Source organism: Porites lutea, chromosome 4 (assembly GCF_958299795.1).
Source record: "Porites lutea chromosome 4, jaPorLute2.1, whole genome shotgun sequence".
NCBI lineage: Eukaryota > Metazoa > Cnidaria > Anthozoa > Scleractinia > Poritidae > Porites > Porites lutea.
Window position 1 is genome coordinate 23,421,820 of NC_133204.1, and position 26,968 is coordinate 23,448,787.

Consider the following 26,968-nt stretch of genomic DNA (forward strand, 5'->3'; position numbering starts at 1 on the left):
CAAGTACTTTACTTAGAGATTTAGCCAAGTATAAAATGTAAAAAGTACAGTACGCTCTTGCGTTTTTGAGGAAAAATGAACTAGTAACGAATTGTAAAGTGGGAGGACAAACAATACCACTGATAAAGACAGCTGCTGATATTCATATTGATCAAAGTGTTTGATTTACATTTCCCGATATTACAAACCCATCAGGTTTTCCACCCCCTTCCCACTACAACTCGCTACCCACCACCCTCCCCCTCCCCCTCCCCATCGAACGTACTCCCCTAATTTGCAATTATTACAAGTTATATGGGGACATTGTGACAGCTGGAGAATTTTACATGTCTTTTTCGTCGCTCCGAGCAGTGGGCACCCTGGCCGCCTGTGTTCTGCCTTGGCCGCCTGTGGGTGAACAACAACCTTTCTGTGTTTTCTTTCGGGAAACAGTTTTATTCGGTGAGAAGAAAAAATAACGGGAGCAAGGCCTTGTGATTGGTTCAATGAAGTGACTGTCCCAGGCACTTTCTTTGCTTTGGTCATGTGACCCTAAAGACAATAACATAAAAGCCTCTCTATAGAGACTGGATCACAACGGTAAACCTACAGCACAACCTTAATTACGGTCTGGGTGTAGCGAAAGGAGGTACAAACAAATGACTGAATAGTGAAACCGCGGGGGGGGGGGGGGGGGGAACCCAGGTCTGGGACCGAGAAACGATGTCCTCACAACTTGCAAAGCTGTCACCCCGCGTGGTGGTCAGCGGATAATTGCAGTATTTTTCCCACAGTAAGTCCCACAGTAACTGATTTAGACTTTTTAGAAGTAAGAAGCGAACCGGCAGAGGAAATCAGAAATACTTAAAAAAAATTGAAAAACATAATATCATGCATCTTTGTTTTTCTTGCATATCGTATTTGTCTTTCGGTACTGAAATTGCGGGGGAAACCGTGTTAGATCTTAACCAACAACAATGCGCTCGATCGATTTATAGGTTACATCGTTTTTGCCGGGTAAGGATAACTTGATGCTGATAAAATTACTGGAGAAAGTGTCAAATTTATCGGAAGCAAGTATATTCAGAGAGCTTTATAAATATGAGCTTACAGCTCTACAATTATAACTGAATAAACATTCACACTTGACTTCATAACATTTCACTTCGTTTATTACGATCAGTCAACACCTTGAATCCAAAGTTAAAATTTAAAACGATCCTAATAAACAAATCACAACTACTACTGAAAGCTCTGTACCTTGAAGCGACTTTAACTTTCCTAAGGTTTGCAGCAAAATACTGCTCGATAGCTCAACTCTTCGGCGGTTTTTATCAGCTGTAGGGGAGCTATATGTTGCATATTCCAAACTCTGCAGAGTGAAATTGTTTAACAGAAAAAGAAAACCACACACTATGTCTGAAAAGCGACATAAACTCAATAAATTTGCGAATGACCAAAATATAATACTGAGAAACAGTCCTGCCTTCGACCACCATGTTTTTGTTTCTTCTCAAGACCGTTGATCAATGGATTTTGACGTAATGCTTCTGACCAGTACACAAATCCGCTGGCAAGACCCTTGCTGATCGCTTTGCAAGTTGTGAGAACATCGTTTGGATTTCATTTAAGATAAAGTATGGGAAGAAGCTTCCCCTCCCCCCCCCTTGAGTGAAACATACCAATACCTTAATAAACTTTCTGGGAACAAGAAGCTGAGATGGATTTTGACACCTTATAGAAGACGTACGTTAGAAAGACGTTCGAAAATTATTCAAATTTAATATGCACAAAATTAATACATCACAGTACATACATTATTTCAGTTATCGCACTTGTGTACAAACTGATCAACTGGCATCTATAGTTATATCAGCTGATTTCTCAGAAGTCTTTTCCACCAAATGAATATGCAGCGAGCCATCCCTGGTAAGGAAACAAAATCAATGTTAGGATTCAACTAACCCCATATCGGTAAAAACCCGCGAGTAAGACCTGTCTTTTCCCAAGTTAGCCTAAGCAGGTTCTTACATAAAAAAGTCAATTAGCACAAATTTAGGCTACTTAGGTTTCTAAATAGGTTCTTATTTTCTGAAGAAAAAAATGCATTGTAGCTAAGAGTATTTAGTGATATTTCAAGCATATATTCCTTATATAAAATCTGCACACATTACATTGCAGTTCGAGTGGGTAGGCACTTATGCCTCCAAAGAGGATCCTAATAGAGTACTAAAGTGTGACGTCATAAAAATGAAATTTTTTGAAATTATGGGATTTGTCAGGATATTCTGAAAGAACAATGTCCAAGAGGCCTAATTGCCAAAAATGAGCATTTGGGGGCAAATTGTCTCGGAGATCGTAGCCCAGTTATGCTTACAAAACTCCATACAAACCCTTCTAAATTTTTTTTGGGTCGACCCAAAAAAAAATTAGAAGGGTTTGTATGGAGTTTTCTGAGTATAACTGGGCTACGATCTCAGAGACAATTTGCCTCCAAATGCTCATTTTTGGCAAGTAGGCCTCTTGGACATTGCTCTTTCAGAATATCCTGACAAATCCCATAATTTCAGAAATTTCACTTTTATGACGTCATCACTTTAGTACTCTATTGTTGACTTAGTTAAATATCTTATTTGCCCAAGTGTACAGACTGTTTTTCATAGATTTTGGAAAATAAAACCTGTTTCAAGTTTAGGCTTAACAGGTTCTTGTATAGACGGGGCCTAACTGGCAAATTTAAGGCCAACACGTTCTAAAGAACCAGGTTCTTACTCGCGGTTTTTTCTGTCTTATCAGCTGGGAGTTGTAAGGACGATATCGGGCAATTCATCAAGTTGTGAATTAACACAAGTAAACTTTGCGTAATCTCTATAACGAGCAGCAAAATTCAATGGCCTAGGATAAAATGTCTCCAACAAAGCCGATTTTAGCCGCTGCGAACCTGGACATCTTAACCGAGATTTGACAATGACATGTACTCTCTCTAGCTGACATTTTCAACCAAGCGCTGCTTAAGTTAATAATTCAAACTCGCCTTCTTATATGAAATGTTCCCACGATGATTGCTTCTCCTTTAGCCATCGGTGGAATGCCGGCAAGAACGACCTGACGTTAGAAAAAAAGGGCCGGGATCAATAAATGCTATTTGCGTACAACGGCTTACAGTGTAAGGTGGCTGCTAAAATACCTTGAGTACCACTAACCTAACGAGGGCTTTTAGTTTTACTGGCTTTTAATTCAAGCTAGCTACTTCCAAGTAGCTTTAACTTTTGTCCTGCACACATGATCTAGCTTTTTTCATTCAAGTTCAGTTCTTCTGGCTCATAAATCCAAAGAAAATGCTAGAGCTTCAGTACTCATTTGCAGGGCCTTTGTCGCAGGACCTTCATTTTGTTGGAAAAAAGGTTTCTGACGGGGACTAGCTGAAGCCTTTCAACAAAACCAATACAACTTCTTTGACTCAGAACGTTTATTCAATTGCTGCTTGTGAGTTACAACTCTCTCTCTATTCTCTCTGTTCCCGTTTTTATATCAACCGAACAACCAGCTGCTTAAAATAGACTAATGCTGACGTAAGTCTAATCTGATTGGTTACAGCGGACTAATTTGCATCAGACCTTCGCGATGTGTACTTTGTCAAAGTGATTTTAACTTTTGACTTTTCTCTATGAAGTTGTGGTTGTCCAGTCAGTATAAAATAAGGACAGCAATATAAAAACTATAAAGAACTCATTTTGACATGAATTTTTGACAAATACAAGATAAAGGATTAAAATTACAGTTCAGAAGTTTCTTAGTTGTTGTTGAGAATTCAAGAGGTGTTAAGCTTCTCGTCGAAAATGATTGGTTACACGTTTCCATAAATTAACTGATGATGTGTTCGCAAAACCGGGCATCCTAATTAGAAATACAGTACGTGGTCAAAAGTAGAAATTATAACAATAAAAGTTTACTCAGCAAGCACCTAGAAAAATAGGAGATATCTCGCTCTTTTTAATTTGAATATATTTTATTTTACGTAGAAACTATCGACTGACATAAATTCGGTTGAGAGTGCTTGAAAATAACTCTAAAAATGGTTAAAAAATAAAGACGCTAGTCTTTTCCTGGAAAAGACTGATAAAAGGTGAAGTTGAGGACAAAAATGTCAAATTGTGTAATTCTTTGTGTAATAAGGCTTTATTCCTTTCGGGGAGCTGAATTGAACATTCTTTTACGATAAAAGGGTTATGTGGAAGTCGCGAAAGTGTACCAAAATAGAACATATTTGTTTAAGAACGAATTCATGAAAGGAAAAGGTTTATGTTGATGAATATTTTATACATCGAACTTGTAAAGGTATTCTAAACAACTAATACAGGGTGTCCCAAAAGTTCGTTCCTCTACTTTATAAGTCTGTATTTCAGTACGATTGGACTTGGTAAGCAAATCATTGAAACAAAATTTGTTTTTCAATCTAATTTACCATTTTCATACTTGCTGTGCCAATTTTTTGACTCGAATATTCGATTTGTGCACCTCCGCGTCAAAGGTGCGCGTGCCCGAGTATATTTTCCAGCCACATATTTTTTGTATTCTATAGCCCGAACTCCTTCCTTGTTAGTTGTGAATATCACGAAAGATAAATGTCCTTAACGCAAAAAAGTTCAGCTATTTTAAGGGAAGAGCATGTATATTTCAATTTACTGGCTTATCTGTCGTAGTAACTGCTAAAAAACTGGAAAAATCCGAATGTTGGATGGTAAAATGATCATGGAGGAATGAAGGTTTTGAAGGCAAGAAATGAAGGGGAAGACCAAAACTCCCGCATAAAGCAGCTAAACAGTTTTAAAGGAGGCTAGATATAAAAAAAGGAGACTCAGCGAGAAAGCTCTCACATTAGTTAACAAGCCAAATCCAGAAAGGGTCATGAAAAGCTGTTTAAAATGTTTAAAATTAGAGGCCCCTAAGTTGGTTAAAAAAACCTCTGCTTAGTCTGCCAAGTAACGCCCAGCACGACTCAAATTTGTAGAGAAGTACAAAATCTTGCTGTGGAAGGAGGCCGGGATGATTGTCTTGTTTGGATGAATGCCCAAAATCTATTTTTTTTTTCAGGTGCCTAAACTAAATAAATTATTATTTGGGGGTTGAGCTGGCCCTTGAGCACCAGGTGATAGAAAAGCTCAAAATGGATCATCTGTGGGTCTACAAGCTGTAGCCCACTTCATGCAGCAACGGCTACAGAATGTGATTAAAAAAAACAAAACAACAACAACAACAACAACAACAACAAATTTTATTGAAAATTGGAAAATAACTAATTACATTACTTTCCCAACCGCAAATAGCTTATAAACTAATCAAGGCCGGGGGAGTTGAAGACATATTACAAAACAAGATTTATATATAGATGGACTAAATAACAGTGAAGACACTAATATACAGTAAATAGAATTTAAACTAACATAAAAACATAGGCACGTTTTACGTGCATGAGCTATTTTCAATGCTTCAGTATAACAGTATCCACTGTTTTAATCTTAAATTAAGGCTCTGTTTTGTGCGAAATTGGGTATTGCTGTACATTAATGAAAACGAGAAACGCAGCGCATAGCTGATTCGATCTGATAAATTCACTTTCTTTTTCTTTCCTTCAGACATCTGGTGCAAAATAAACAAATCGTTAAAGTACTATGAATATCAACTCACCAAACGCTGCTTAGAGGGAAGACTCGAAGGTTTCAAGGTTTCTTCATGGTTTCTTAAAATAATGAAGGTCGTCGAATACCGAATAGCTAAGATTTTCATCATTGTTATAGATAGTTGCATCATCACTATTCACGAGGTTATCATGTGCGACTCTACTTTAATGAAACAGTCTTTAACTCTGACCACTTAATTCTAAGAGTGTTATGAGTTTTTGCCCCTTAAAACAAAAGAGCCTAGTTTGCCTAGGCACTAGTTACAAAACTAAAGATGTCTTCATACGTTCAAGTTATTATTATTATCACTGTGAAAAGCCAGCATGAGATGTAGAATCATACAGTTTGCACGTGAAAGTGTCGGACTTTGCCCCTTTTGTGGTTCGTACGTAAGGGAATTCGAGTCACAGTAATCCAGTAAACAGAATTACAAAAATAACTCATGCACACAATTTGCACGTGAAGATGTTGGACTTTGTTCCTTTTACAATTCGTACCTAAAACAACTCAAATTGTTCACAAGAAAACTTCCTAAAACGATTTTAAAAAATCAGCGCGGCTTTACAATACATGTATCTGCAATTAAATTACGCTTCAAGCAACGTACGTTAAGGCTGATGGCCTAACATTCATTTCCTTCCAAGAAAATTATCAAACTGCCGAAAAATATCTCTACTCATATGAAGCAGGTGAACTGACAGAACTCATAAATACGTGCGTTGTACCGTTCGCGATAGCCGAATTCGGTCAGAAATGTCTTGAAGCAGCATTCCCACTAAAATATGAACCCTTAAAAAGCTGCATCACATTACACAGCGTTTGAATCAAGAAGATATGTAATGTAATACTTCTAAACACCTGTAGCCGTAATAAAAGACGAAAAAATTGTGAAGAATCAACATGGCGGTCTCAAAGTGCCCTTGTTCGACCTTTAGCAATGTCATGTTTAAATAGATGCCAAGATCTCATTGGTTCCTGAGCATCACCTCATAGTACCTTTAACCTTATTGGCTCTTGCAACAAACATCCGAACATACAAAGATACAAAGACACACAGCCACAAAGATACATACCCTCACACCACTGACATAGGAGCTATTTTTTCAAAATAGCTCAACAAGGCAAGTACATAACGATTACGAAGAGAGGCTAACCTAAAGTATTAAATAACTTATCTGACCGCAAGAAATTTAATAATAGTTCCTTTATTTTTTCACGAAAGGACGAACGTTTAAGTATTTTAATCGAATAAGGAATAGAGTTCCAAATTTGGGCACCGATTCTCGTGAAAAAGGCATACATTTTATCGGTTCTAGAGAACTTAACATACAACGAGTCGCGAGAGAAAGATCTTGTTCTGTAGTTATGAATCTGACTTGTTTTAACGACCTGATTGAGTATACTAACTGGTGCTGTCTGTTGATATCATACAGTAAATAGCTATACAATCTCTGAAAAATAGGCTAGCAGGGGAAGGCAATTTATTTGAGAAAGAAGGGTACGGTGTGTTCCTTAGACTAAGGCTCGTTTTTGTAGAGTTACGATCTTTCTTTGAAATGTCAAGGCACAGTTTCCCCAACCACAAATAACATAAGTCAAGTAAGGGACAATTAATGAGTTGTAAACTGAAAGTAAAACACGACGCGGGACATAATGTCGAATTCCTATCGACTTTCTGATTTTGTGACAGATACATTCGATGTGGTATTTCCATGAAAGATTTGAATCAATCATTAAGCCAAGATATTTTACATAATCTTTCATTTCAAGGTTTGCGTAGGTGTTAGTCACGGAGTCAAGAATTCTTATCCTAGGTATGAACGCATGAAGGGCATGCCAGTAACTGAAATTCTGAATACATGTACTCAATAGAGAAATAAACATCTTCCAGCAATTTCATGCAAAAATGAAGTTTTGATCAAAAGTTATGGTGCATGAACTTTTGGGACGCTCTGTAATAGGTGAGTATTCGTGATACATACCTGACATTACATCCCAATAAAATATCCCTCAGTTAACTAATCATACTGTAACCACTTAAGAAATCCTCTTAATTTTAAGCATAAACCAAAGTGGGTAAGAGTAAACTAGATCAAGGGTAAAATTTACATTGCTTGCATTTTTATTGTTTAACAATTTTTACGAAGAAACCACAACGCGCAAGGGCAACGGGGAACTGTTAAAAAAAGCTTTATAATCACCGGCAATCAGCAGAAGCGTCTCCTCATTTCAATTCCTACCCACCTTGGCCAGAAGAGTCTTTCCACGGTCACAAGAGTCGTCCTCGTCCACTTCATACACGCATAAACAAACAGTCTCCTGTACATGTGAGATACGATTAAAACAAACATGTCACAAAATAAACACAGAGACTAACTGAAAAGCAGCAATGAACTTAACAGTAACATGCAGTCAACACTGTTTTAATGCTCTTTTCCTGGCTATCCCCCAAAAGCTTGCTTACTGGTACATTCTTCCAGCATGTTAAGTAAATTTTTAAAAGTTAGAGTACAATGCAAGATTCTGTAATTTGATCGTATTCACTCAATTCTTTGAAGGATCCCGCCGCTGAAGTGCTCAATATAACGGCCGGTCAAGGGACAATGTCCGGCCAAGATGGCCAATTGTCTGCATAAACTTTCGGTTTGCTGGTAATTTTGACCGGAAGATTACACCGCAAATGGATTTGAATGGATTTATTCGAAGTTCTAAGTTTCATCCTGGTCAGGAAGTCCGCATTCCCGCTCCTTTTTCACGAAAATCCCGCATCCCGCACACTTTTTTTCATCGCTTTCCCGAATCCCGTTTTTTATTTCCAAAATTCATAAGTTAAAAAAGTCTTATTGCTACAAAAGTTAATAAGTGTAAGATGGAGATAGGCCCTTTCGATTGATATTTTTAATTATAACTAAGTATGACGAAGCGGAGGGGAAAAAGCAGAAGAAATCAAGAAGGAGAGAGAGGAGGTTTTCTTTCCACTCTCCCCCAACGCCCATTCAATCGCTGTTTTTTCCTTCTCACTTTTCTTTGCGTCTTCCCCGCTATCTGAACGCCCGGAGTAGGTTATTCTAGCTCCTGCAGGAAGATTGATCTGTGACCGCAAGAAAGACTGAATAGCAAACCTATGACTGTCTGATTCAAGGGAGCCGGCAGCAGAGCTGAGCTGATCACTGACTATTCGCCATATCGGGCCATATCTCAAGTTTAACTGACGACGCCAAGTAAATTATTTCTTCAAGATTTACAATAAATGGAAAAAGCTTCAGCAATTACTGGTACGCTAGAATGCACTTTCCTGGCATCCGGTTGCAACCGAGTCGAGTCTTTTGTCCGCTCATCTGTTGATTATTTGAAAGCTTAAGTCAATTTACAGTTTGATTTGATAGGAGAAACCACTGAACGCTCGCCTAGTTGATCCGTATTTGCCACTAAAACGTACGATTTCCCGATTCCGAAAGACAGGCCAAAATATCCTGCATCCCGTACCCAAATTTTGGTGAATCCTGACAAATCACGATATTTTGCGATTACAGAATTCAAAACACCATTTGCTGTTCATTACAAGAAAATACGCCATCATTTGAGTGAAACGGCGACCAACAGTACGAAGATTCATTCATTAGCGCGAAAATACGAATATTTGCGCATAAATCAGAATCAATAACGATTTTTGCATTTCAATCAACATTCAATAACACTTTTGGGCATTCATATGCGTCATTGGGCGGCATACAAAGAGAAAAATATACTTTCATCAACGCCAAGATCAAAGTCATTAACACCATCTTGAAAGTCAATAGGGATAACTGACATACATTAAAGTGCAAACACTATTCATTAACATTTTTATGACACTGTTTGTAATTCAATAGCATTCCTGGACAACCTTAGGATGGATAAGACAAACAGAAATGCGCTTGTACAATCAATTGAGCGTTCTTTACATTTAATACACAAAAACGATTTTCAATTGAACAATGGAAATTCAAACAAATCATTTTGGCCTGAATTTCAGTCTATTATATCCCTCAATAACCTCTCTATGTAAACATTTTGGCAGACAGGTTTATAAAATGGTAGCCCTTGCACATTTAGCTGTGGTCAAAAAGTCTATGTTTCTGCTGAGAGCTTCAAGCACTACAGCTGTTGTCTTCGAACTCCTTTAGTGGGATTCCTAGGCCTTGGCCCTAATGATGACCATAAATTTCCGGACGAGTGGGGGGGGGGGGGGGGGGGGGGTTGGGAAGCATAAGCTTTGTACGTATAGAGCGAGGGGAGTGACCGAATCTCCATGGGCTGGCACTCCGTCATACGCAAAGATCACCCACTTGTTGGGATCCATATTTGTCCTTGCCCGTACCAGGAAGAAACCGAAACGCGCAGCTTTCAATACACCAAAAGCTTGATAGTAAAACCACTCGCCTGCGGCTCGTGGTTCCACTTGAGTTTTGAACATCTTATGGCGTCATTTCTATGGTCTATAAGAGTGTAGACCATGGAAAATTGTGGTCGATTGGTTTTTTACAATAACATTTATTTTTTTACCAAAAACCAAAAAAAAAAAACCGGTACTGCGTGACACGTTACGCGCGCGAGAATTCGCTCAGTTATTGTAAAAATTCTTCAGTCACGGTAGAGTAGAAAAAAATTCAAACTTGTTTTACATAAACATGTAACGTGCATACGTTGGTGTCAACGAGACTTAGAGTCTCAAGCTAGAACTTGAACGGACAAATAAAAGCAAACAAACCTGTTTATCTAAAGAAGTTGTGAAATTATGTGTTCTTCTCAAAGGAGTGGGTGTGTACTTGGGGATAATTTGACGCATAGGTAAGTTTGCTTCTTCTAACTGTAAAAGAGAACGAAAAAGAAATTAAAATTACGTTGCCTTACTATGTCTACTAAGAACGAGCGAATGACTTTTGATCTTTTTATTTTACCACAGAAATGAAATTATCGCACCATGATATTTATAAACTGGTCGTTATGTTGACATTTTTCGATATCCTGTGTCAAGAGATAAAAGAGAAAGAATCGCGACAAAGTTCTTTTCTGTAGATGCCTTGTGAGAGTCTCTTTTCTGACACATTTCAACTTTATCCATGGAATCAAACGTCAATATCTGCTTCATCAGAATCAGAGTTTGAGAGCAAAAGTTTTGTCCTCTTTGCTGCAAACGCCTCTCCTCAAATTGTATTAATCACCGAGAATCATATATATTACTGACTTTTACATCCCGCGGGGAACAAATTTTCATGAATATTGAATCAAAATCTTAAATTCTAGGAAGAAATTTTCGCAAATGTTGGTCGGTTAAATGTGTTTCTATAAACAAATTTGTAAGGTACGTTAGTTTCGGAATATTGCAGAGAATATTGCAAGTTATCATGCAACTATAAACTTATACGTCTTTGGCCTTTTTTATCTTTTTTTCTCGTCCCGGCTAACTCAGAGCCTGAGACAGGCTGCGGATTCGCGAAACTTTCACGCCCTACGCTTTGAGATCGGTCCACGTCGCACTCACCATAACACTTATAGCTTTTGATGTGCATTCCACTTCTTCTAAATCGTCATTTGTCCGTTCTCTTTTTCCTAGAAGAAAAGTTGCCTGAAAGAAAAACACGCAAAGATTGCCGTTCTAAACGTGTAAAAATTAATCTTAACAAGATTTTCTTTATTGATTAATCACAATTTAAAAGAAATCATGAAGCTACTTTAAAAGTACTCCAAAATGCTCACCATACAAATTCGATCTAACTGATGGAACGTGACTGATAGCGTATTTCATATCATCATTTTGAAAACTTTGAACACAAACATTAAATTCAAAATCTGTTAATGACTCTCTCTTCTTCAATGCAACTTTTCTTTAAGAGCTCGTAAACAAAAAAAAAGTTAGTTTTTGTTATGATTCAGTTAGTTAGTCAGCCACAAAAAAAATATGAAATTAGACATAAATGAAATACCAATTACATGTACCTGAATAGCAGCTCCATAGGCTAGCACCCCGTCTGGGCTTATGGATTGTAGTACCTCTTTGCTCACAAAGTACTCTTGAAGCAACTGTTGGATTCTAGGAATACGCGTGGAACCACCTACCAATATGACCTTCACAGGAAAGCAAAGTCATTTGAAAAGACCCACGTTAGAACTACATTACACAAGCCACACCGGGGACTCGAAATTCATGTAACTGCTCGTTCATTTTACAGCCAATAGGTGCATATGACTACCAATTAAACTCAATTAAATCAGTCTATTAAATCAGTTTATTAAAAGGGTTTATTTCCACTGTCGCGTAATTTTTACGTGCGTACTTGCGTAAAATTTATGTTTGCACATAAAATTGAGGCAATGTGTGCAAGGTCGTACGTAAGCGTAAAAGTTAAACCTCGCTTAACTTCACGTTTAATCTCAACACTTTATATCTTTCCTCTATTTTATTTAATGTGATTGAAGTTTACTTCCATGCGTTAACATGCGTAGCCAAAAACGCGCCAGTGGAAATCAACCGTAACCCTTTGACAAAACAAAAAATTACTAAGTGTTCATTATGTAAACAAACACGAGTAGGAAAAAGACATAACCTACAAAGTTCATTAGCTTAGGTTACCGCATTAAGATTAAATCTCTCAAATGACCCTAAATAATGGCCTTTCTCACTTTTCTTATAGTACTAACTAGGAGAAATTCTCTTGATTTTTAGTCGGCAACAAAAACTCAGTGAGAAAAGCTTGCAGTAAACTAAATGCCAAACGTACTGCTACTAATACCTGGTCTACATTGTCCTTGGTAATATTGGATTTGGCGAGAACTCTATCAATGGTTTTAAGAGTTTGTTGAAAAAGGCTTAAACAGAGAGATTCAAAACGTGCTCTGTAAAAAGACCAAACAGAAGGAATTAGGAAGTATTTACACATACAAGTAAGTATACAATAATGTTAACAAGTGTTTGAAGTCGGAAATTTCCGTCAAATTGACTTATACCTTTGTATTTAGCCCAAATAAGAAAAATAAATACACACGCAGCCCCCGCCCTCCTCCCCCCCACCAGACACACACACACACACATGAGTACTGGTCGCCTGCACACTTGAGCCTTTCAAAACGTTGTCAAGAACAGTTGTAGGGAGAGACTACATACACACAGTAACAATAGGTATAGTTTATATTAAAGTTCATCAGTCTTGTTTGCTGATGAAAATAAAAAAGCCTTCCGGTGTATTGAGATTGCTGTACACATACAAAAGAACTAAAATGATACAAAGGAGAGTCTGTCGCCACGGGCCCTCGCCCACAACAAACGCCACTACCTGCCTAAGAACAATCCCGCTTATTGCCTAAAGAGGATGTATGTCCTCCAGTGACAGTTTACTCAGGCAGTCTAACACTTCAGCTGTACCTTGTCACTTTGCTGTTTAAGTCAATGCCGTCATAAAGAGATTCAATGGCACATGTTGCTGTATCTCTGGATGAAAGAACATGTTTACAAGATTCAGCACCTGCCAAAAGCTTAGCCATTGCTCTGCTGTTTCCTCTAATATCTTGCTTCCATTGCCTGAAATCACACACAGATACAAATAATGTACCGCTCAGAAGGAACATTTGAAATACTGCGATCCCTGCATGAAAATCTGACCAATGAGTGACCAGTATTCATACCCCTTTATATGAAATGTAATCAAAATGTTAATCACGTAAAAACACTGTAAAGAAGTGCAAACGAATATGTCGCAGGAGGACATAGGATCAACAGAAATATACACCAAGTGAACCAAGTAAGGGAATTGCTGATCTAAGTTTAATTACATGTAACTACATACCGGTAGATGTAACACACCACATACAAGATATTTCACAATCCATGGACCTCGGCATAACTCACAATGGCTGTTTTCATTATAAAAAAATTGAACACTGTCTTCTGAAAAAAGGCGGTCAATGTTTTGTTGTCACTGGCCAATTTTTTTTTCACCGTTGCCACTTTGTTTACCTCAGTAGTCTACAGTGTTCTTTAGAAATCTTTAATAATACCAAAAATTAAAATGTACATTCTCTATACATATAATTAAGCATAGGTTATGATGCTAACAGTTTCAAAAGCTGTCCGCAATATTAACATCTCACAACTGATATCATAATAGGTGTTGATTGCAACATTCAAGATAGCAAATGCACTGTGTCGAGTCACCTGTGCACTTGAATGTTACATCTCAAATTATTTTGGTAATGTACAAAGAATCTAAGTATTATTTTTTGAACAATTCGAACCTAGTGAATTTCTTCAAGAGTTGATTAAAACCATGCCATATTTTGCACCTTTGAAATTCTGCAGCAAGATGTTGGGCAAGTAACTTGTCAAACTTTACTCCACCAATAGATGTGTCATTATCAGTAGCTACAACTCTGTACATTCCCCCACTAACAGCCAACACAGTTACATCAAGTGATGTTCCTCCAAGTCTGTAAACAACTACCATCCTTGAATGGAATGAAACCATTTATTTAAGAATGGAAATATCTTTGTGACTTTTTTGGATTAGTACCCCGTTTGACTTTTAGACACAGGACCTTTTTGCTAATTATCATCACTTCAATAGAATCAAGCTTTTTAGGGCACAAATTCTTGTACAAAATTGACTTGACAGCATTAACTTTAAGCCTGGACAACCAATGTAGATTTAAGGGGGGGAATACTTACAGTTATAATATAACAGTAATTCCAAGAATCAAGACTGTTTCCTTGAATGTTGAAAATGAAAAGCACTGAACTTACAATAATATTTGTAGCAATTTGGATTGGATGTCATCAAAAGTTGTCACTTTTAAGAATCAAACTCCCTGTAATAAATTATATGTATATGTATAACCTATATAAAACCTTGAAACACAAATTTTTTAAAGTCACTCTCAGCAACGAGAGGAAACACATGGAACTACATCTGGCTTGAAAGGCTAGGCAGACACTTACCTTACAACAGTCCGATCACTCTGCCCAATATCTGTTTGACAGAAAAATGCAGATGAAAGAGTAATCCATTTGGGGTGATGGCATAAACGTGAGTAATAACAATAATTATTCCATATCACACTCAATAGCAAATAACAAATAAATATTACCATAAGCTAGTGCTGCTGCAGATGGTTGACTGATGACACGCAGAACATTGAAGCCAGCATCTTCAGCTGCTTCTCTAGAAATAAAGTTTATGCTCTTGGTAAAATTCTTACAAAAAAAAATATGTTCAATAACACAGAGTGTAGCTCATACTTTTGGTAAATATAGAATATTATTGATAGGAACGTAGGATCGCCTTATTGGTGATTAAAATGACTAACTGACTCAATAATTGACTGACTGATTGACTAGCAGACTAATTGAAATGGACCATTAAATAACTAATTGACAGCAAGTCTTAACTTTGTGAATAGAAGATAGCACACAGCTTTATTATTTATAACCGAGCTCTTGCATGAGTAGCAAGCAGCGCCTTCATTACTCTAGAAAATGGAAACCTATAGATGCAAGAAAATGTGACAGTCTAAGACCATCTGTCCATCAGTTTGTCTCTCTGTCTACCCTTATGTCCACCCCCAAATGTATGCCAAAATGAAATAATTAACATTCAAGCACCTTCAGTTAGTCTTTGATTACATTTATTTATTTCATCAACAACTAAGTAAACTGGAAAAGGGATTGATGGATGAGGAAATGGACAAAAAAACAAAACTAACAATACATTGCTGGGATACTTCCTCAGAACAGTAACCTGAGATCAGGCTCTATTTTCGTTTCGCTTTGAAAATTACATTCCAGCGGGCAAGGCGAAACGAAAAGAGAGCCTGATACAAACCTTTAACGAAATGTCTGCAGCCCACTTTTTTGATTGATTGACATTTGCCGAATCAGCCAATCAGAATTACTTCCGTTGCTTGTTTTTCTAGTATGCAAATTTTTCACACGTGGGAAAAATGCAGACTGGCTGACTTAAAAAATAGCTTTTATCTGTTAATTTTTCAGGTAAAAATAAAACAGTCAGCACAATCACATTTAACTTCTTGCGAGATTAAGGGAGATCTCGAAGGTTACTTCTGTTGGCGTAGAAGGTAAAAAGTTTTCGAAAAGACGGCGACACGATGTTCTACTAGTTTTATTATTTTGGCTAGGCGCTCTGGAATTTAAAATACTGAAATCTCTATTTTTCCATTGTCTTGATATTTTCCTTGGCAATTTCCCCCAATTTTCAGTACATAAATATTTAAAAACAAAAGCAAACAGCCAACAAGCGAAGACACCAGTTTTCTTGGTTTACTTTTAACAAAAAGCATAGTCAAACAACCAGTCTGTGAACACTGAAAATTCCTTGAACAGCGATGCGATATTTTTCGTCTAATACTTAACAGCTGGCGATTGAGGTTTCTTTTGCAGTGATCCCCGCTTGCGTACCCCGTTCAGAGAAGTCGTTCCCAGCTAAACTTTCAAATGAAACCAGATTTAAGATGGACAGCATTTTGATTTGCACCCGTTTGTTGGTAAATCGAAATGCACCTTGTTAGCGGTCAACAACTTGCAGAGGGATTCAACTCCGCGATACACTCACTTTCCGTAAATAAAGCAAATCCTGAGAAGATATGAACAACCACATGAATTTTCTGAATTTCCATGGCACATATTAAGGCATATTTTCCTACCATAAGACCATAAAACAATAAAAAAGACAGCAAAATCGATCCTTCTCTCCGCCGACAACAGATCATTCATGAAAACAACCATGCAGGATTTTCGCTTTCACTTCCGATTTTACGATTTTTCCCAATTATCACAAAAATCACAAAATCTAATACTTGCATAATTAAGTGAGAATAAGGAACAACTAGTTCAGCAAATGAATATGATATATACCTCATGGCTACTCTTTGTTCATCACTGAAATGTAAAGGTACAGTAATAACAGCATCTTCAATGTCATTTCCACCATTAGCTTGAGCAATTTCTGAAAATAACACACACTTACTTGAAGAAACACATGTTTAGTATATTGCACAATAAACCTTTTCAATAAAACGAGGTCAAGGTTTTGGGTGAACAATTTCAAACAAATCAATTGATTTTGTCACTTCAAGTCATGGGTCACTGCCTTTATTCACAAAAATGCGGGAATGATCTTTTCTCTCCCATTTTTTACAAATAATGGTGGAGTAAGATTTTGCTCTTTCTGCTGAGGCCACAGTGGGATGTAATCAGAATCAAATTTCTCTTTTCTCTTTACGACATTCATTTTCACTCAATGGGATTAAGGTGTTTTGATACAGTTTTCAGAGGCCATACCGATATTTTTCAATCACCTTAAAAGTGGTTTTTTCCTTGTCTTAAACATTTTCCCCAGTAATTGGCTATGGATTGAAAGTTGTGAAAATGCAGTTTTAAGTAAAATTGATATTACTATGACAACAATAAACAAAAAAAAATTTTGAACTTGATAGCCTGCGTAGCAGGCAGTTGGAAGTAGTGGGCACGAGAAAAAACGGGCAGCAAGAAGGAGACATGCAAGGGGAGAGGTAGCCCAGGGAAATAAAAGGCCCCCGAAAATCGTTTCTGCCCCCTCTCCAATTACCTGGCAGCCGTTGGCTGATCTGTCAAAAGTTTTGACAGAAAACGACCAACCTCGCACAAACAAAGCGTGCCGCCAAAAAGCATTGTACATTTTATCTTCGGTCTAAATATATATATCTGTTATAAAGATCAGCTGGGTTATCTGATTATAGAGCGATGGAGCAACAAACTGATGGTTAACACACAGCTTTAAATAGTTTTTAACCACAGGCACAATAAATAAAAGAATGCATGCTGTGTATCATAAAAAACTAAAAATATTGTTCTCTGAGCTTACTTAGCCAAAACTGGACAGACACCAACGATTGCAGCGTACGTGGAAAATGGCCATTGCTTTTATTGCCCTAAGTGGCAGCCGTTTTTGGAGCAGACATGTCTTACTAAGAGGACCTAAACCACAGAACACAAACTGTACCGATATGTTTTCTACTGCAGTAACGAGACATAAACAACAGACCTCAGGTTGCCTCCGAACGGCGAATAATACAATAGTGAAATGTTTTTTCAAATTCATGCCCCTGGTAAGTGTTTCATTTTATCAATCATGTCCAAGTATATGTTCCATCGACAACACATGCCATCAAGTTCTCCTGAGCAAAAAATATTTCCTCTGATCTTCATTGCAACGATTCGACAAATCTTCTGTCTCTTGCCACTCCCCCAATGAGTATCTGATGTCAATTCTTTCCATTGTGAATACGGTGAACACTCCAACTTTTCTTTGAGATTACCGCCACATAGACCCATTAAACCAGATTGAAGTGACCTCCGAGACCTGAACTTTGATTGTATACAATTTAGTGGTTTCAGGAGATAGTGGTGTAATGTAAGATCTTCACCACGTTGTCCATGTACTATTGATTGACAGTTTTCTCGCCCCGTGGGGTTAATTTTTCCCTTGGGAGCCTCTCAACCAATTGGAAATATCCGCACTAACAGAGTGCGAGTTGAAACGATTTTCAGGGGCCTTCCATGCAGGCGCTCCCTCAACCCTCGTGTGTCTCCCTTGCGCATGCCCGTTCTCTCTTTCGCCCACGACTTCCAAGCGCCTGCTACGCAGGCTATGAAACTGATAAAAGCCGATTTTTGTGTGATCTAGACCAGCTTCTGAAAATCCAATGCTAGGAACTTAAAGTTTGGTGTTTAGCAAACAATCTCCGTAAGAAGTAAAAAATTCTCTATGTTTGAATTAGACTAAAAATTTGCCAAGAAATTAGTCCAGGCTTTCATCACAAGCAGATTGGACTATTGTAACTCACTTTTATATGAAGTACCCCAGTGCGCCCTCACTAAACTGCAGCGTGTTCAAAATGGAGCTGCAAGAGTTCTATATCTAGCAACATGGTATTGCCATATCCACCAATATTATACGAATTACACTGGCTACCTGTAACATTTAGAAAAGAATTTAAGATTATTATAATCACTCACAAAGCAATGCATGGGACAGCTCCCAATTATTTATCATCTCTCGTTAACTTTAAACCTAATTCTTCCTATAGCCTCAGATCAAATAACAAATATCTGCTTTCTGCTTAGCAGAAGTGGCAAGAGACAGAAGATTTGTCAAATCGTTGCAATGAAGATCAGAGGAAGTATTTTTTGTTCAGGAGAACTTGACCGTGGCTTGTGTTGCCAATGGAACATATACCATAAAACTTGGACATGATTGATGAAATGAAACACTTACCAGGGGCATGAATTTGAAAAAAACATTTCACTATTGTATTATTCACCGTTCGGAGGCAACCTGAGGTCTGTTGTTTATGTCTCGTTACTGCAGTAGAAAACATGTCGGTACAGTTTGTGTTCTGTGGTCCAAAAACGGCTGCCACTTAGGGCAGTAAAAGCAATGGTCATTTTGTACGTATGCTGCGATCGTTGGTGTCTGTCCAGTTGTGGCTAAGTAAGCTCAGAGAACAATATTTTTAGTTTTTTATGATACACAGCATGCATTCTTTAAGAGATACCCAGTTTTGACTTTGTTATCTCCACTATTCATTGTGCCTGTGGTTAAAAGCGATTTAAAGCTGTGTGTTAACCATCAGTTTGTTGCTCCATCGCTCTATAATCAGATAACCCAGCTGATCTTTATAACAGATATATTTAGACCGAAGATAAAATGTACAATGCTTTTTGGTGGCACGCTTTGTTTGTGCGAGGTCGGTCATTTTCTGTCAAAACTTTTGACAGATCACCCAACAGCTACCAGCAGGTAATTGGAGAGGGGGCGGAAACAATTTTCGGGGGCCTTCCGTGCCGGGGCTACCTCTCCCGTTGCATGTCTCCTTCTCACGCGCCCGTTTTTTCTTGTGCCCACTAATTCCATGCGCCTGCTACGCAGGCTATCAAATTCAAAGTTTTTTTTTGTTTATTGTTGTCATAGTAATATCGATTTTACTTAAAACTGCATTTTCACAAATTTCAATCCATAGCCAATTACTGGTGAAAATTTTATAGCGATCAGACATGGAAAAAACCACCTCTAAGGCGATTGAAAAAATAATATCAGTATGGCCTCTGAAAAACTGTATCGAAACACCTTAACATGATAAGTAAGAATTAAAGTCAGGATCATCAAACTGCAAAATATTCACCAAACTGAGAGTAAATATACAAACGAAAGGGGAAAAAGAAGGGGATTCTATAGGAGATAAGAGAATGAGGATTAACATTGTGCAATAAAAACCTATGAGAAGATGAATTGTTCCTTTAGAGGGAACAAGATTCCTTACCTAACAATTTCTGAAAAATCATCCTAACAACATCTTTAGGAGAGAAAAACCTTGGTTTTTCATTCACTTCCACCTCAAATGTAGGCTCTCCATCTTTACAAACAATCTGATAACAAAAAGGAAAAATGAATTCTCAAATGTTGACAAAGCTGTTTTACCAGAAGCCAGACAACACTCTATCAAGCAGTCAGTCAGTCAGTCAGAGAATATAATTATTCTTCCTTCACTTGCACTACACTGAAGAAACCTGAATCCTCTTTGCAGATCCAAACAAATTTCAGAACTTGACTGGTAATTTCTGCTTATTCTCACTAGTTCAAGCGTTAGGATAAATTTGTAAAACAGTCTAAATACACGCAGGCATTTTTAGGGGAGTTGTATTTCTTTCCTCCTCACAAACGCCTGCTTGCCCACGACCAACATTCCTTAATTCCCATTGTTACATTCGCATGGTAATGTGACCAATCAACAGTAAGATTATTCTTATCATTACCCACAAATTCTGTATGCCTCGCAAGAGGTCAGTGATACATGTAGTGGCTCAATATTATTTCACATTATTGAATGTCAATACAAGTGCTTTAAGTGTGATGCTTATCTCAGTCATCTGCTGCAGGAGAGTTAAAAATGTTTTGGAGTTGATCTTTGTCGCTTGATAGAGTTGGCAGTTGGTGAAAATGTCAGTAAATTTCAGAACCTTGGATCGTAGTTGTTTACTTAAACACTCAATACCCCAAAAGGCTCTTCTAATTATTAAAGCAAATAAAGAAGAATTAAGAGGGCATCAAAGAGAAGATATGTAGGATTTATCAGTCAGTTAATTATAGAAGGGTAAATCAGCAAATTGCGAATAAAGTTGTTGAGATCGGAGGTAAAAACATCACATGCCATGCAACAACAAAGTGAACTTCAGGGGCAAAATCTCTGAAGTTCATTTACTCATCTAGTTAACGTACTCATCTAGACACATTGCTTTTTAACATAGGCCTTGTCAACATAGCTTTCCTACCAATGATATGGAACTTAACACGTCTTAAGTACTCAATCATTACTCTGGAGTGCTAAAAGCAACTGAATACCCTGCTTTCTCCACAGAAAATAAAAATTTTTTTACTGAAAACAGCATCACTACCGGACCCTTTTGGTAAAAGTTATAACTGAATAAGCACCCACCTACCCTGGCCATTATTGCAAAGAAAACTGTAGTGCAAAAAAAAAAAAGGAGGATATCACAAGGAAAGCCTCTTTCTTCTCTTACAGTTATTTGTTTTTACATTTTGACTATGGTATGCCAATATTAATGTACAGTTAGAGAAAACATTGAATCTGTTTCAGGTATTTCTACTTTTCATTGTTCTGCTTTCAGAAAAAGAAGATTTAATTGGAAAATAACCTGTTAAGCATCTTCTTTCCCCTCTTAATTGAGTACCCTTCTTAACCATTTCACGCCAAGAATTAAGTGACCAAAGTCAAATTTTGTAAAATGCTGAAAACCAACTGGCACCATGCACGTTAAAGTGTTGCCAAAGAGGTTTTGTTTGGATGGTGACACACCATAGGATTCATCCACATACTCAAAAGTTAGAATCATCTTACAAGACTGCATCATTCATTTTGGTAGTGAAAGGTTTAACCATCCCCAATTAAAACAAAAATTTAGTACCAATGTGCTTTTTGTAAGATGTCTTTTTGGAGTCACTGATGCAGCTGTGTGAAAATTTACAGCTAAAACACCTAACATTGTGGTCATTATTTGTTTGGTTTTTGCCTCCGATGTTTGTAGAATAATTAAAAGCCACCGTTTTATTTACCTTGCAGTCAGATATTTGCACCTCTTCTTGAACTACATCTGCAGAAAACCTAACATTGCAGAAGGAATTTCAATAATGTATTGAATGGCTTCCATGATTCTAACAAATACAATCACCCCAGGCCCGGGCTGTCAAAAAGTTTTTAAGTAGCAAGTTCAAGGCTGCTACCTAACGAGCGCCCGGGTGCTACAATTTACCCTTGGGCGACCAAAATTTCAAACAGGGAGCCCAAACAGGCACCTAAAACTTGTGTTTCTCAGGCTAACTTCCAGTGAACAAACAACAAAATTCCCCACTCATTCTGCCCTTTGAAACGACAACGGAAAACATCTGATCGTCGGCTATAGGCAAAAAAATATTTCCGCCCATAAAAGGTAAACACACAGCACTATGTCTTGAACTTCCGTATCACAGCAGTTGAAGTTTCTCTTCTGAAAATGGTGTCAAATGGATTTAATAGTCTTCGAAAAAACTTTGATGATAAAATCATGACTTTTCGTTTTAGCGTTGCAAACGTTAGGTCACTACCACATGAAGTAAAAACGTAAAAAAGTAAAACAGTCTCAATCCATGGAAAAGTTTGTAGTGTTTTCTATCTTGCTACGAACACGAATGGTACCCTCGGAGGTTTCTTTTATCATTATTTTATTCAGTGTTATCTACGCCTCCCTATTGTTTGCTGTACATTTTGTGGTAACTTTTGAAAAACAGGCAAACATTTCAGTTTTCGAAAGTGGCTATTCAAGATCATATTTCAATCTCTTTTTAATTCACGCAGTCACGTGCGACACATGTAAATACAAACCTTCACAAATAATATAAACAGTGCAAAGCTGATAGTTCAAAAGATAGACTTGATACAAAAATACTGAGCTAATTTTTTAAACTTCCAGATAAAAACCTATCGTTGGTCCTTTTTTATCACCTAAAAACTTAATGCGCAAGTGTTGTTGGTCGGTGCGTTCACTGTACGTGTAAGTGGTCATTGTTATGTTTCGAGAAGTAATTCGTTTCTCGAAAAGCTTTCGAGTGGCGGAATATAAAAATGCTGTTTCTTGAAACTCGAGACTCAGTTTTTGCATTTTGAAACTCGATTTGTTCGAGGCTTGAGTATTGTTCCAGTTTTGTCTTTTCACGGAACACTCCTAAAGCCTTCCCGACTCATATAGGAAGATTGACGGGCCTCTGCTCGCAGGGTATAAATTGATATACAACAACTTCTTCAAAGATAGATCTTTCTAAAAAAGATAGATCTTTCTTTCCAGTGATACCTCATTTTGGATATTCTGACCAATCCTGTAAGAGTTACACTCACGAAAAAGGTAACATTTTGGGGAATTTCATTGTTTACATACTACTCTTTGAAGACTAAATTTGCCCCTTTCCTAAAAAGTTAGCCAGCCACAATTCCATGCAAAAGAAGGATGATAAAGTGGGCAACAAAACCGCTAATAATCAAGAAAGGCAAAGGAAAAAAGAGAGTGAGAGAGAAAGATCGAACTAGATTCGCATAAAAGGACCAGATTTTGGCTTTTGCACATGCATGAAAAACAAATAAGCTGTTTAACTACATCAGATTAGTTAAAAAATATGCCTTTTTACTTGCACAACTCATTTTTAGCCATTTTTATGCTAATTAGCCAAAAAACAGTCCAAAGAAGAGGAATTGGTGAAAAAGGTGTTTTTTTCGCTAACTGCCAGCCATCACCAAAGGTTAATAAAGTTACTGATCTTTTTTAATTGGGCTCCTACAAATGCAGCACAGGCTCCTAACTTTTTATTTTAGGAGCCCAAAGGGGTCCCAAAAACTTTTCTTAGGCAGCAGCCTTGAGGCTGATAATGAATAGTCAGCGGCTTTGGATTTAGCTCGCACCAAAGGCACAAGTTTCTTAGGGCTGAGGCATCTAGGAACATTTTGAAATGTAGAGTGTCAGAAATCACATTTCAAGTGGTTCCCAAGAAGTTTTTTTTATCACGGACGTCATGTTATTTTGTCAGAATACATGCAAGACTGGGAACAATGCCACCGAAATGTCCCAGGACAGCCTCGACATCACACGGTTCGAACATTTCACAGATCAAAACCTGTTTAAATATGCATTCAATGTCATTCAAAACTGGGAAATGGATGCTTTACAATTTTTCATTCCATAGTGCTTTTTTTGTTAGCAGTTATGGTAACAGGAGATGAAAGTAGCTGGCGGTTTTGGCCGGCTACCAGCCGTTATTGACAGCTCTGCCACCCCTTATTACGCAGCCAGTTATCAAAATCCCCAAATAATTTTCAGTTAACCCATACACCCCTGAGCAGCACATAGCCGCCCGTGCAGATCCATGTCCCTTTTAAGACTTGTTACGTCATCAGTTTTAATGGTCAAGGACTACTTTGTCCGCTAACTTGGGCAGAGTGAAGAGATCTTTCAAACCATACCAGAATGAACACAATTCAGCCGAGGACACCGGAGAAAAAGGCCAAAAAAAACTATGTGAAAATTTCCATGAAAATCTTGTTCCACTACCCACCTCCCTTTCCTTTCATCTAATCCTAAGATCCTAAAAACTTTCCTAAAAACTTTTCCCACCAGAATGAAGCCTAATAAATGCCTAGCAAAAGAAAAAAAATAAGGCAAGAAAAGTGAAAAAGAGAGGAGGAGAGAAAACGAATAAGTAAAAGTCAAGATTGCTGTGTCACTTTTAACCCAAACCTCAAAATTTTGCTTTCTCCGCATGCCCGAACTTTGAGGGCTAATGTTTTGCATCTAGATCAGAAGGCCGCGAAGCAACAACCTGTAAATGACTTTGCAGTAAGTTTTAACTCTTTATAGCACAAAAGTGACCAGAAAACCGCTTGACTAGAATCAAAATGCATTTTTCGGCAGAATTTCCAGGGGCAAATGGGTTAAGCAAAGTACCAAGCTCATTTAGAGAAAAATCCACTTTTCAGCATAAAACAACCAAATCTGACCACTCAAAAAGTTTTAAAATCAGGTGGAAAAGTCGGCAAAAAGGAGATTTTTAGGTTTTTTGATTAAACACTGTAAATAAAACCCCTATTAAGTGGCCACCCCTATTAAGCAACAGCAGCCACCTTTTGGTCGTCCCGATGATTTAAGATTTTTTGTTGTTTTTACCCCTATTAGGCAGCCACCCAAAATTAAATACATGTGGTTTTGCTTTATTTTTGATAAGGTGATGACAGATAAGAATCCAAAACAGTAAGTGATGAATAATAAATATATATTTTCAACACACGTTTATTGTTCTCTTTATGTGATTACTAATTACTCTTTACGTGTTTAATAAGCAATTAAACTGATGGTAAAAAAAACTCAAAATATAAATGCAGTGTAAAACTTTACCTGGTTCATGTTGAGACCCGGCAAGATTCCCTAAAATTGATTTTGTGCAATTTTTAAACGTTTTATTATATGCAACAGATGTCTAAAGCCTTTAAGCATGCTTGCATTTGAATAAATTGATGTTTCAAGTAAAAATTTCAGACCAATTCCTGATGAACTCATATTAAGCGTGCACCCGCAACCCCTATTACAGTGTAAGCAGCCACTTTTCATTACCCCGAGGGTGGCCATTTAATAGGGGTATGACTGTAGCATAAAGGGCAGGTGTCCAGGTATTTTGTGGTCAGCCCTGTTACTAATTACAAAAGAAGGTTTCTTATCTTTAACAAGTTAGAAATAACCTACAAAAAAACATACTAAAGATGACTAAGGATCCTAGTCTGAGAAAACAGCACCGATATTTCATGACACCACTACTGGTTCCTTCACAGAAGAATATCTGAGGAACAAGTGCAGAAATTCCACATAATTGATGACAAGTCACTACCCAGACAAGGGTGGAACTTTTGATTGGTCATGCTTTTAACTGAAAGTTCCTTTATGCTAGAAATTGAGTCATTTTATTCAACACTACTCCTAATAAGTTTATGATGGGCCACCTGTGCTGGTACATAACAAAATTACCTCAATCCAACCATCTTACATGCTCTTGCCATTGTATTCTTTGAGTTTCGGATAAGGCCATGTTTAGCAGGAAGGCCAATGGACTGAAAAAAAAAATAACGTCATAAGGTTAAGATCATGGTGATCAACAAAATTTAAAAGTTGACAAACAATCCTCTTGAAAAGATTACAAAAGTGCTTGATGAAACAAACACAATGTAAAAATCAAACGGAAGATAGAAAATTAAGGACAGTCACTGCAGTTTGTTACGAAAAAATGGTCAGAAAAGTTATTTCATTCGGTCTTATATCGGTTCTAGATGATGAGATGTTTTAGTACCCTTTATTAACTTCATAGCCTGCGTGCAAACGTTTCCTTTTTCCACTGTCCCTTTTCTTCAAAGGAATTGGAAACGTCCGCGCACATTAGCTACTGCAATTGCCTTCATGTCATCATTGCTTGTCATGAACAGGTGAAACCAGTGTTACTACAACTATTTCTAAAATCAACCAAGTCCCTTTTCGATGCAGTAAAAGCATTAGCTGTCTCTATGTATCGTCTCAAATATCAATACTCGGACATGTTTACAAATAAGAACATCAAAATAAGCTTACCTTTTCTTTTCCTAAGCATGCTACCAGGGCAGGAGTCACTCTATCTCCAGCATCATTAGTTAAGATCTCTGTTCTTCCATCCTTAGAGATAATTTCAATGACACAAGTGGTGAGCTTTTTAAATGTAATTAGCTTAGCAAGCTCAAATAAAGCGACCTTCTAGACCTTGTATAAAGCCAAGGAAGCACTTGTACTTCCGAGATGAACGCCAACCGCCGCCATGTTGATCGACGAGTAAAACTGGAACTAACTGGAACTGAGTTTGTTCCAAGTCCCGGGCCTTCTGGGCCAAAGGCCATGCATGTGTTTGCAATTGTGTTTGCATAAGTTTGCATGTGTGTCCACCGCGGTCAAACGTCTGAGCATGCGCGAAGATTTGCTTGGTGATCGGTACATTCGATTTGGAAAATCTATACACATGTGGCGACGTCTTCTTGCGGGCGAGAACAGAGAAATTTTCTTTGTATTTCAAGAAAGTTCACTGGCGATGGATAGGAAGAATAAGAAGAACGTATAACAGGAAATGTAAGTATGAGTAAACTTGCCTTTGACAATCATAATATTCCCCAAG

The 26,968-nt window shown here is 37.6% G+C and overlaps 1 protein-coding gene across 2 annotated transcripts; it reads right to left on the reverse strand.

Annotated features, from left to right (window-relative positions):
- Positions 1–1,730: 1,730 nt before the first annotated feature.
- Positions 1,731–26,669, reverse strand: LOC140932994 (heat shock 70 kDa protein 14-B-like). Of its 2 annotated transcripts, XM_073382501.1 has the most exons (17): positions 26,563–26,669; positions 26,398–26,478; positions 25,804–25,886; positions 21,821–21,869; positions 20,010–20,115; positions 16,564–16,654; positions 14,781–14,854; positions 14,632–14,662; positions 13,980–14,141; positions 13,063–13,218; positions 12,434–12,536; positions 11,640–11,768; positions 11,185–11,268; positions 10,411–10,509; positions 7,905–7,979; positions 3,014–3,084; positions 1,731–1,905 (listed from the first exon to the last, which is right to left on the reverse strand). In XM_073382501.1, exons 1-17 carry the CDS (start codon positions 26,617–26,619, stop codon positions 1,830–1,832), a joined length of 1,527 nt encoding a protein of 508 aa, XP_073238602.1. In that variant the 5' UTR covers positions 26,620–26,669; the 3' UTR covers positions 1,731–1,829. The 2 variants fall into 2 exon arrangements, with proteins under 2 accessions (XP_073238602.1, XP_073238603.1); XM_073382502.1 differs by lacking the exon at positions 3,014–3,084.
- Between the last annotated feature and the right edge of the window lie 299 nt (positions 26,670–26,968).

Excerpts from the sequence above, each read along its gene's own strand:
- LOC140932994 (XM_073382501.1), bottom strand. The coding sequence starts at position 26,619 with ATGGCGGCGGTTGGCGTTCATCTCGGAAGTACAAGTGCTTCCTTGGCT. Across the intron at positions 13,219-13,979 it reads CTTGCTGCAGAATTTCAAAG|GCAATGGAAGCAAGATATTA; the intron begins GTGCAAAATATG and ends GTGTGATTTCAG. Across the intron at positions 11,769-12,433 it reads CCAAGGACAATGTAGACCAG|GTCATATTGGTAGGTGGTTC; the intron begins GTATTAGTAGCA and ends TTTCCTGTGAAG.